Below are 11,924 nucleotides of genomic sequence, written 5' to 3' on the forward strand. Positions count from 1 at the left end.
AACTCCACACTTTTCCAAGAAATACAGTCAATGTTATCCTATGGAGGAAAATAGTGTTATCGGTTTTAAGGTAAGTATTCGGTAGTGGGACTTGAGGTTCTGGGGGCAGACTCAGGGGTCCCCCAGGGTCAGGGAGGCACTCTCATTACACCCTCAGCGGCACTAGGGTGGCCGGGTGCAGAGTGCTGAGGCCCAATGTTATCCAATGGAGGATAGGGGGCCTCCGCTTGGTGGCTGCTGACGAGCAGGCCACTTGGTTGTGGGATCAAAGCTCCTGGACTTTAGCTCAAGGCAAAAGGGGAAACAAAGTAGCACCAAAGGTGCACCCTCAGCACACTAGGGCGGCCTGGTGCAGGGTGCTGTTAGACGTCGGGCGCCCTGTTGTTTACAATGGGGAAACTCTGGTTTGCAAACGCACTGCAGGCTCGGAGACGAAGGTCTTTTGGGTGAGACCACCACTTTGAGAGGTAAGTTGTGATGTTGGGAGTTGGCTAGGCACTGTCGGTTTGGCCACCCAAGGCCGTGGGGAGTCGGGTGCAAGGGTGCCTTTTAGGGTTGGATCTTCTTACCAGCTCCTGGTCACGGTTGGGGGACCTTCCGGATTTAGGCTGCAGGCATCGGCTGGAGGCTTGAGGCAGGTCAGGGGTCGCCGGATCTCAGGTCAGGATCACCTGAGGGACCTCCTCGTGGTGTTTGCCCACTCGAGCTCGGGCAGTGGACGGTGGGAGCAGAGTGGTGCGGATACGCAGAGTCCGGCCAAAGCCAGAAGTTGGAGATGAACAAATCTGGTGTTCACGGGAGACACAGTCTTTTTGGTTGAAGGCAGGCAGGTCCTCTCGGGTTTTCGAGGTTGCTGGCTGCAGGACACACCGGGATTTCGCAGGCGCAGGTTCGAGGTGGAGACAGGCATTGGGCTGGGGACAAGTCAGTGGGCGTCTTCCTCCTGTTAGCTTCGGCATGGCTGTTTGGTCCTTCTTCTTTTCTTGTAGTATCTTCTGGTCTACAGGAGCAAGGTTCAGGAGTGCCCCTAAATACTAGGTTTAGGGGTGTTACAGGTAGGTAAAAGGTTGGGACCAATGGATCCCTCCCTGGGGTGGGTACAGCCCTATTATGCCACCCTCCAGTGGGAGGGGGCATAAGCCTTTCCCTGGTTGGCTGAGTCCCCCCATCTGCAAGATGGCAGGGACTGAGAGTTGTGCTTCACCTCGCCTCCCCCACCTGAGGGGTGGAGTTGGCAGAGGTGGGCACACCTCTCTTCCTCACTTGTTTTTCCCGCTGGTTTTCTCGCCCAAAGTGGGGGTCAGAACCAGTGGGGACCAGTTGCTGAAAACAGCAAGTGGCCTGGGGAAGCTCACAAAGGTGGTAAGCCTTTGAAGCTTCTCCTTCGTGGACCCTGCCCTTCCTGTGGGAGGAGGTGTGGCACCTCGTCCCAAAATGTGCATTGTTTCAGGCCCCCGAGAGCAGCAGGCTCTCGACCCAGGGGTCCAGAAACATGTCTGGTGGTGGCAGCTGAAATCTGCCACTCAGCCTGGACACTAGTGGTAGGTTAGTTTTCAGGGGGCATCTCTAAGATGCCCTCTGTGTGCATTTTCCATTAAATCTCACACTGGCATCAGTGCAGGTTTAATGTGCTCAGACGTTTGATACCAAACTTCTCAGTTCCAGTGTAGCCATTATGGTGCTGTGGAGTTCGTAATGAAAAACTCCCAGCACCATATACTCTTAATGGCAGAACCGCACTTACAATGTCTAAGAATGGACTTAGACACTGTAGGGGTATAGGTCTCATGCATCTGTACCCTCATCACTAGTATAGTGCACCCAGCTAGAGGGGTGACTGATCTATGCCAGGGCAGTGGGTTGTAGGCATGGCACACAGGGATGTGTGACATGTCGACTCTTGAATTTGCTCTGCACCAAAACACGCAGCCTGCAAAGGCAGTATGTGAGTGCGAAGGTACAGGGCCTGTAAGGGTGGCACAATAAGTGCTGCAATTCAGCAAAAAGTGGGGGGAACCATGCAGAAAGAGGGCACTTTCTCACTCTCCTCCACCCTCTTACTTTTATTTTCCTGATTCTGCCGACTGAAATCCACCTCTCCTCTCTATGCTGTACTTTCCACTTCACCTCTTGCCCAGTCTATTACCTTGAGTTTGAGTTTGAGTTTAAATCATTTCTAAAGCGCGCGTACACCTGGCGGTTTCATGGCGCTGCAGTTCACTGAGCCTCAGAGAGCGGGGAGGTCCGGGGGGCATAGGGAGGAGTTATTGTGGGGAAGCCTGTAGAAAGAGAAAGGTTTTTAGTGCCTTTCGGAAGAGAGAGTATTGGGTGGAGGATCTGAGGTGGGCCGGGAGAGAATTCCAGAAGGTGGGGGCGAGAGTGGAGAATTTTGAGCCTCCCCATTTATTACGCCGAAAACGAGGAACAGTCAGCAGGTGTTGAGAAGATGAGCGCAGTTGCCTTGCGGGGGCATAGGCTTTAATCTCAGATGAGATAAAGGCAGGGGCGGAACCTGACTGAGCCTGAAAAGTGATGCAGCCCATTTTGAACTGGGAGCGTTCACGGATAGGGAGCCAGTGCAAGGATTTTAGAAGCGGGGTGACGTGATGGGATTTGGCCAAGTTGTAGACTAGACGAGCGGCCTGGTTCTGAACCAGCTGTAGCCATCGTATGTTGTATGCGGGCATGCCGCAGTATAGGGCGTTGCCGTAGTCTAATCGAGAGATGACCATAGCTAGTACAATAAGTTTTAGGGCAGAGAAGGAGAAGAAGCGGGAGACCTTGCGGATGGTGCGGAGTGAGAGGAAGGAAGAGGACACCACTGTGCTCACCTGGGAGTGCAGAGTGAGTTGATCGTTAAGTTTGATACCGAGCGTTTTGACGGAGGAAGAGGGGGACGGAGGGGGACCAAGGGAGGGGGGCCAAAAGAGGGGGGACCAGGGACTGGTACAACCACCTGTCAAACCCAGTTCGGTTTTGTCTGGGTTTAATTTCAGGTGGTTGTGATTCATCCAGTCCCGGATGAAGATCATAGTAGATTGAAAGTTAGACATGGAGTCAGGGGATTGAGATAGGGAAAATATAAGCTGGAGGTCATCCGCATAGTTATATACGGAGACCTCCATTTGCTGAAGAGCAAAGATGAGGGGGGCTATATACAGATTGAACAGTAGTGGGGAAAGGGAGGAGCCCTGAGGGACCCCGCATGAAACCTTACGTGATTCAGCCGAGAAGTCGCCCAGGCGCACTGCTTGGGTGCGGTCCCTTAGGAAGGAGGACAGCCAGACCCGGGCCGAACCGCCGACCCCAGCCGCCCCGACACGGGAGAGTAAGATGGAGTGGTCCACCGTGTCGAAGGCGGCGGAGAGGTTAAGGAGGACCAAGGCCTGGGGAAGGTTGGTGTCCATGCCTTCTCTAAGGTTGTCGAGGACGGATAACACCACAGACTCAGTGGAGTGAGCGGGGCGAAATCCGGCCTGACGGGGGGCTAATACTCGGTTTTCTTCCACGTAGGCGGTGAGCACTCTGGTCACATGTCGTTCCAGTTCTTTCCCTAAAAAGGGTAGTAGAGAGATGGGACGACAGTTGACAGGAGCAGAGGGGTCAGCGCCAGGTTTTTTTAGGATGGGAAGAATTATAGCTCTTTTTAGAGTTGGGGTAACAACGCCCTGAGACAGGGAGCTGTTGAGAAAGGTGAGCGGGGGTAGCACACAGGTCGTGAAGATGTGCCTGAGGATGTGAGCAGGGCACGGGTCTAGAGGGGTTCCTGATTTGACCAAGGGGAGAAGGGAAAGAAAGGATTCTTCCGTTAGGAGGGGGAATGAGTCAAGACGAGCCTCTGCAGGAGGACAAGGGGGATTGAGAAAAGAGGGAGAAGGGGAAGGGATATTGGCTTTGATTTTTGCGATCTTGTCCAAGAAATAGGTGTTCAGGGAGTCGCATAGAGACTGTGACGGGGGAGGTTTGAGGGTGGTTCTATCGGAGTAAGCAAGATTGTGGACTATAGAGAAGATTTCTCTGGGCTGGTTCTCGGCGGCTAAGATTTTCGAGGAAAAATAGTCCGTTTTGGTGGTCAAGATAGTTTTTTTGTATTGCGACAGGAGAGAGGTGTACTGGGCTTTGAGGTTGGGGCAGTAATGTCATCTCCAGGCTCGTTCGGCATGGCGGACTGTAAGTTTTAGGGCCTTCAGTTCCTCGTTGAACCAGCGGTTGGAATCGTTGGCCCGTCTGGAGGAAACTCGTCTGAGAGGGGCGATCGAGTCGCAGCCTGACAGAAGTCAGGAGTTGATGGATTCTGCTTGTGCTGAAATAGGTAGGCCAAGTAAATCTGGGCTAGAGGGAGAGAGTGTGGTGGCTAGTAGGGCCGCATCCACCCGGCCCCAAGAGCGTGCCCAAATGTTTTTGGGAAGCGAGGGCTTGGTGGCTGGGCCAAGTTGTAGAAAAAAAGAAACCAGGGAGTGGTCGGACCAAGAGCAGGGGGAGGTGGAGAGGGACGCTATAGGACAGTTGAGGGACCAGATCTGGTCGAGGATGTGGCCCTGAATGTGGGTAGGGGTGTGGACATGAGAGTTGAAGTTGAGGGAGTGAAGGGTATCTGAAAATTCTTTGGAGATGGAGCATTCTGCTGGGTCAGAGGGACAAAAGTTGAAATCACCTAGCACCATAATGGAGGAGTTGTTAACCGCTAGGGTGGCCACAAGCTCTTGAAACCCAGGAAGGAAGACTTGAGAGGGTTGGGGGGGACGGTACATAAGTAGGCAGGTAAGAGGAACTTTGAGGGAAAGGGAGCGGATAACTAAGAATTCTGAGGTGCCGATAGGGGGGAAAGTTAGAGGCTGAAAGGGGAGTTCTTTGCGGGCGATCAAGGCGACACCCCCGCCCGCTTTGCCTGAGGGTCGGTCGGTGCGAAGCGCGTAGTAAGTGGCAGGGAGAGCTGCTAATAAAGAGGGGAGGGAGGTATCACGGAACCAGGTCTCTGTAAGGAATAAGAGATCAGGTTTGTGCTGGTCAAGTAGAACAGAGAGTTCATGATAGTGCTTGACAGCAGAGCGCGTGTTGAGATAGTAAATGGAGAGGGAAGTAGGTTTGGGTGCAGCAGGGGAATCGGAGCGGGAAGCAAGGGGGAGAGAGGGAGGGTGGGACGGGGAGGGGAGAGAAGGAGAAGGGCTTAAGGTAGACAGTCCCAAACTATCGATGTAGTTGGTCACGGAGTCATCCATCGGCCACGGGCCTTGGAGTCCATGTAGTTGCGCCGACGAGTATTGTCTCGTTAGGGCATGGTGGGGTGGCCCTAGGCCCGGTCGGTCGCGGACGGGCGCAGACGGGCTTGCCTTAGGTGCGCCTTCGGCGCGCCATCGGCGCGCCCGCTGTGCTCGTCCGCTGCGCGTCCGAAAAAGGCACATATTTAGTGGTGGGAGAGGCAGCAGCGGGAGGCGTGGCCTCTGTGAAGGGGCGTGGCCTCGGCGCTCGCCGGAATGGCGTCCAGAGGTGGATTTGTTAGGTTTCTTGCCGCAGCAGCGTTAAGTCGGCTGCGCGGGGAACACGGATCAAGTGGTGAGTGATTTAAAAATGCTAGACACAAGTGGTGAGGAACAGTTTAAAAAAAAAACAAGTCGCGCTCTCGGCTTCCGCCTCAGGAGGTTCATCAGGTGATCTGGGTAAACGCTTGTATTCAGCGCCCTTTTATGCGCGGCGGCGGGGGGCGTGGCCTCTGTGAAGGGGCGTGGCCTCGGTGCTCACCGGAATGGCGTCCAGAGGTGTATTTATTAGGTTTCTCGCCGCAGCAGCGTTAAGTCGGCTGCGCGGGGAACACGGATCAAGTGGTGAGTGATTTAAAGATGCTAGACACAAGTGGTGAGGAACAGTTTAAAAAAAAAACAAGTCGCGCTCCCGGCTTCCGCCTCAGGAGGTTCAGGTGATCTGGGTAAACGCTTGTATTCAGCGCCCTTTTATGCGCGGCGGCGGGGGGCGTGGCCTCTGTGAAGGGACGTGGCCTCGGCGCTCGCCGGAATGGCGTCCAGAGGTGGATTTGTTAGGTTTCTTGCCGCAGCAGCGTTAAGTCGGCTGCACGGGGAACACAGATCAAGTGGTGAGTGATTTAAAAATGCTAGACACAAGTGGTGAGGAACAGTTTAAAAAAAAAAAACAAGTCGCGCTCCCGGCTTCCGCCTCAGGAGGTTCAGGTTCAGGTTCAGGTTCTCTTGCTTGTTTGACTCCTCTTACAGACACCTCAACCCACATGCTCATCTCTCAACGTCTCATTTATCCGCAAGCCTCTTAAATTCTCTCCCTGGTTCTGCAACTCTTAAATCCATCTTTCACCTTCATGCTCTACCCTTTACCTCCCATCATTCCACCCAATCTTGCACCTTCTCTTTCTGGTCTTGCCCCTCTTACATCCACATCTCCGTTCCATGCCCTACTTTTTACCTCTCCCCTTCATGCTGTTCTGTTTACTTCTCACCTCTTCTGTAGCCTCTAACCATGTCATGTGGATTCTGCCCTTGGTATCTGCATCCCTCCCCTTTACCCCGGCTTTGTCACATTCCCTTTCTGATTCGGGCCCCCTTATATCCACCTCTTTCCTCCACTCTCTACACCTCACCACATCTCTCACCCTCCCTCTTACTTTTCTCACTGATTCTGCCATTCTACATTTGCTTCTCACCATTCCCTCTCTCTTCTCCGCTTAAGGTCTTCTAAAAATTATTTTTTACATCTACATTTATTTATCTCCCATCCATGTACTGCCCATCACCTCTAACCTCTCCCTCCAGCCTTCTAACTTTTATTGCTGTTCTGACCCCTTTACATCCATCTCTCCCCTTTGACTAACCCCAGCCTGTTACCTTGCCTCACTGTGCCTCTCGTACACATTTCCATTCCATGCTCTATACTTCACCTCATGTCACCTACTGCCTCATACCTTTCCCTATGGTTCTGCCTCCATTACATCCACCTCTTACCTCCCTGCTATACACTTCCTCTCATCTCTCACCAGCCTGTAACCTTCTCTCGCTGCATCTACCTCTTTAACATCTACCCCTTTCCTGCATAACTCGCCTAGCCTCTTCTTACCTGCTCTTCAAGGTCCTGCCCTCTTATATCCACCCCTCACCATTTCCTCCACTCACTATTTAAATTCTCCTGATAGTTTACCTCTCCGGTCCAAGCACTGCCTTTTACCTTTCATCTTTACCTTCAGCCTCATCTTTTTTTGACTGGTTCTGCCCCCTTTACGTCCACCTCTTCCCTCCATTCTCTAGTCTTTGTTTCATCTCTTTAACCTCTACCCTCATTTCGCTGGTACTGCCTCTCCCCTACATGTGCTGCTATTCATTACAGTTCTCCCCCCTCTTACCTTGTTTCACCTTTTGTGCAGGGGCGTAACACAGGCCCTTGTAGTCCCTGTGGAGCTGACGGGCCCCCAACAGTTCTGGGGAGCGCCAGTCCATTAGGGGGCCCCCATTCATCACAGGGCAACCCCCCTTCCATTCCCACCCCTTCAAGTCCAATTCTGCATGCTCTGTTACTGCCTCAATTATTTATTATTCCTTTGCTTCTCATAAATTACACAAATGAAAAAGACGCTACTCTCTTATGCTCAGCTAGAGCTAATGTTTGCTTAACTCTGCCTAACTTCTGTTTGTACGAAGAAAACAATAAAAGAGAATTGTAAAAATAAATCGTCTCTCCTTCCATTCTCTGCTGATCTCTCCCTTTCCCTTCATGCCTGGTGAGCAGTGGCCACTGTGATGCGAGGTCATTCTCTCATTTGCTGGGAGCCCTATAGAATACCCTGCTTTCCAGTCATGCGGGGGCAGAGCACCTCTCACATCGCTGTTATCATGCAGATGCAGCGAATAGGCCGAGGGAGGGGTGCCAGCAAAGCAAGTCTGAAGGGCGACTACAATATTTTAATTTGAACTGGCAGCTGAAAAGGGGTCCAGGGGTGATCATTTTGCCCTTTTAGCACAGAGCTAAGGGGCCCAGGAGAGCCGCTCCTTGGGCCTCACATCGATGCCCCACGGGTGCGATTCCCCCATCCAACCTATTGGCCTTTACCCCCAGTTTTCCCGACATTACCCTCTTCAAGCAAGGTTACTGGCCACCTGTGCAAATCAGGCCAATTACCCTCAGGATTCCCCAAAGAGTTGTCACCCCATTCCATCCACCCGGTGATCTCCCTCCTTCAGCCACAATGGGTTTGATCCTAGACAGAGTTCCCACCCTACAAGTGAGCGGTTCTTGTCCAATGTACTTGACTTTAATCCACTGTACGGTTTTCATTTCATATCATTTCATGTCAAGAGATACATAAATTACAATGCTGTACCTTTTCTCTTATTTGAAAACCAATAAAAAAATACATTTTTTAAATACACCTACTTCAAGAAGGCGTTATTTTTTTGATGTAAAGCCCAGTCTGACTATTTTAGCAGGCTGGGCTTTCTGTCAAAACCTTTGGGTATTTGATCAGGTCTGCCAGTGTAGTGTTAGTGATATAAACTGACGAAGAGCAACACAAAGCTATTTTTCTACTGATAAAAAGGCACCATTCCCGCGCAAAAAAAGTATGTGCTGGATTGCAAACACTCTTGCAAGGCCCTTGCATCGCCTTAGTAAATGTGGGACCAAATGCTCAACTTATTTTGTCTCATTCACAACCACTTTTCTGCACTGCCTGCCCATGAGCACTTATCACTAGAGGCATATTCAATAATTGCTCAATTCAGCGATTAGGAAGTGACTCGATTAACCTCTCTAAGGGGCATATCAGCAACCGCCGGTGATAATTATTGCTAAGTGCGCTTAGCGCAAGGATAATTATCGCTGGCTATCGCTGGATTTTATCGCTGGATTTTATCGCTGAGATAGCGCGCTATCAGCGACGCTTATCTCCAAAGCGATAAAAATCCAAGCGATAGCTGATAAATGTGCGATTATCGCTGGAAATCCAGCGATAATCGCACAGCCATAGGCGATAGCTTGGTGATAGGGCAGGGCAGACTTAGCCATAATATCCACCTTCCATTGGATATAATAGCTAAGTCACATTAAAAGCAGACGTAAGAAAAGTAGCGAAAAGCGCGGTTAGCGCTACTTTTTTTATCGCTCTGCAGGTTAGCGTTCAGATTGATGAAAGGAGAAATGTCGGTTGGCGACATTTCCCACGTTATTTTGGCATGGAACGCCCACTTTGCATCTCATTAGAGATGCAAAGCTGGGCGTTAAGGAAACAGACGCTGAGGCATGGATTCACGCAATAGCGTGACCTTGCTGATATTGCAATAAAATTATTGCCGCTTTTCGCCCGAAAACAGACGCTAAAGCGGAGATAATTTTATCGCAGCGCCTTGATGATATGCCCCCAAGTTAGTATGACTTATTTGATGTCCAGAAACACTTCGGCTACAGCTCAAATAATATTGCTTTACAGACCACTGAGGCATCATTGGTTTAATATTATCTGGTCCTGAGGAAGGCCCCATGTTTTGAAACCTGGATAAAAACAATTGTCTTCATATTGGGGCATGTTTACAAGCCCCTTGCACCGCCGGTGCGTCACTTTTTGTGACGCACCAGCCGCGCGTTTTGCTGCGCCATATTTACCAGGACACGTAAAGCCACTCTGCATGGAATTTCATTTCCTGGTAAATCCGGACACTTTTTCGCGCAGTACTTTGCGTGAAAGGGCCGTTCCATGGGTGTTGCTGTGGGTGTTCCCACGAACACCTATGGATTCTGCCACATTCCCAGATTTACAACCTTTTGTAAACCTGGAAATGCGTCAGAAACCTATACCTTCCTAGGGGAGGCGCAATGAGGAGAAATGTTGTAATTTCCCCTCTTTGTTTCATCTTTCTATGTGTGCTGCACTCTGCAGCACACATTGAAGGAGGAAAACACGTCTCATGATTGTTTTTGTGCCAGGACGGTGTGCCTTCCTACACAACAACAATCTCCCTGCAACGCAGGCATCCATGCACCATGGTGCAAGGGTGCCTGCGTTGGCGCATGGCAGACAATTGTGCGCCAGTGCAGGGGAAAGCACATGGATGCGACATATTATTGTAAATATGATGCATCCCTGTGTTTTGAAAGTGACTCAGTGCAGCACAGCCAAATGGCTTGCAATGCCACGCTGAGTCACTTGCACATTTTGACCATAGTATTTACCCTTCACATGAATATCATGGAGCTGGGCAATGAGAACAACCCATATTTAAGAGCAATGAGACAATTAAGTCTGCAGTCAACACTGTAATAATGAATAAAATCTATGAGCCAGAAAGCGAAAGAAGAAAGCCGCCATGACACTCACATATGATTGTCATTCAGAGGCCAGTGGCTAGGAATTCCTGGAGATGGTGCCAGGCTTAGTACAAGCATTGGCAACCCCAGCAGGTCTGGTGTTGGCTGCCATCCTTTTCGTTTTGGCAATGTTTGTTTTTATTTCATCATTACTTTTGTAAAATGCTATTGTTGGGGGAGCTGCCAGGCCCTTGCTTTTTATATAAAGAATATTTGCCTTAAGGACAAACCTTTTCAAAAACCGCAGGTTGCTATGGTGGCCTCTAGCATTAAGGGAACTACTTTGCGTGCTGCTGTGCTCCTTATGAAAGAACAGGAAGTGGTCACCCACAGTGAAGTCAGCCAATAGCAGAAGAGAGCTGGCCCACTGCCCCATGCTGGATGCTGCAAAGGGCAGAAGAAAACATGAGTGACACAATAAAAGACCAATGAATGAAGAGGGCTGGGTGAAAGCCTCTATAAGTAATTATATTATAGTCATAAGTGTATTAAACCAAAAGGTCTTGGCTAGGCCGAAAAAGAGAGGCGGAAACAAGGAAAGTAAACAAGAGAAGGAGGGTGATACTGGTACCTTCTGACCGTCTCTAATGCCAAGCCAGCCCATGCGGATCGCGGAAGCCACGGCGCCCCAGAATCTGTAAGTCGGCTCTGAAATCACCTTTGAATGAGTCGTGCCCATCATGAGCTTGCAGACAATTTAAAATGGTTGCACCTTTTCATGATCATTTGAGAGAGGTAGCAGTTGGAGGGCATGACACCGCTTTTGTCAGTTCAGATGCAGGTGTGAATCTTAATCCAGGCCCGCGGACATGCTTCTGCAAACTCAGGACAGAGCGGAGGCACGGCCAGCAATGGTTAATGGCCCAGCATCGAAAGTTTCAGTCGCCATACCAATTGTGTTGAGGGATTTCTGAGTTGTCTTCATTATCGTTCTTAGACCTCAAGTAACCATAGCAACAGAACGCTGACACAATGGGCTCTATCATTCCGTAGTTAGCATAGACAAGAAGATACAAAAGCGATGTTCAGTGCTGAAGGCCGCCAGTACAATACGTGCTTGAATTTACAAGTCCCGTACCAGGAACAGCTTGTCACGGGCTCAGGCGTGTCTCCGGGAAGCAACACGTTTTCAAACCCACCTGCGCGCCTCGTTGCCATCAGCTGGCCTTCGCTTGAAGGGGAACTTTCCAGGTGGAGGCGATGTGAAGCTCCAAGTCCCCTTTTGTGCGGCGCGTTTTGTAATCCTCTTTTCATTGTAATGTCTTCACTTATTTATAATATTGCTTTGTATACTACTGCCTTTGTGGGTGTTTCTGGGTTCTGCCTGTTCTGTGTTGAACACGGTTGCTGATAATTCCCTGAGGTCAGATCAGGGGTTTGCACAGAAACTATTGAGTCACAGAATTAGTAGGTAATTACTTATTGAAATAGCAGGCAGGGTTGAAAAGACAGTTCTGATGTTAAACGTGGAGTTTGCCCCAGGTTGAGTTACTTTTATTATGTACAAGCCCCTGTCGCCACAGGAACGTCACTTTTTGTGATGTTTCCGTGGCGATAGGGGCTTCGCCTTATTTACAAGGCAGCGCAAAGCCACTTTTCGTGGTTTAACG

General features: G+C 50.4%; 1 protein-coding gene across 1 annotated transcript in view; it reads right to left on the reverse strand.

Moving 5' to 3' along the window:
* Positions 1-10,996, reverse strand: part of LOC146858451 (L-asparaginase-like) — a 335,092-nt gene extending 324,096 nt beyond the window's left edge. The window contains exon 1 of the mRNA XM_085647122.1: positions 10,886-10,996. Within this exon, the coding sequence (XP_085503248.1) occupies positions 10,886-10,996 (111 nt within the window). The remainder of the gene's footprint in view (positions 1-10,885) is intronic.
* Positions 10,997-11,924: the final 928 nt, after the last annotated feature.

Source organism: Triturus cristatus, chromosome 3_2 (assembly GCF_964204655.1).
Source record: "Triturus cristatus chromosome 3_2, aTriCri1.1, whole genome shotgun sequence".
NCBI lineage: Eukaryota > Metazoa > Chordata > Amphibia > Caudata > Salamandridae > Triturus > Triturus cristatus.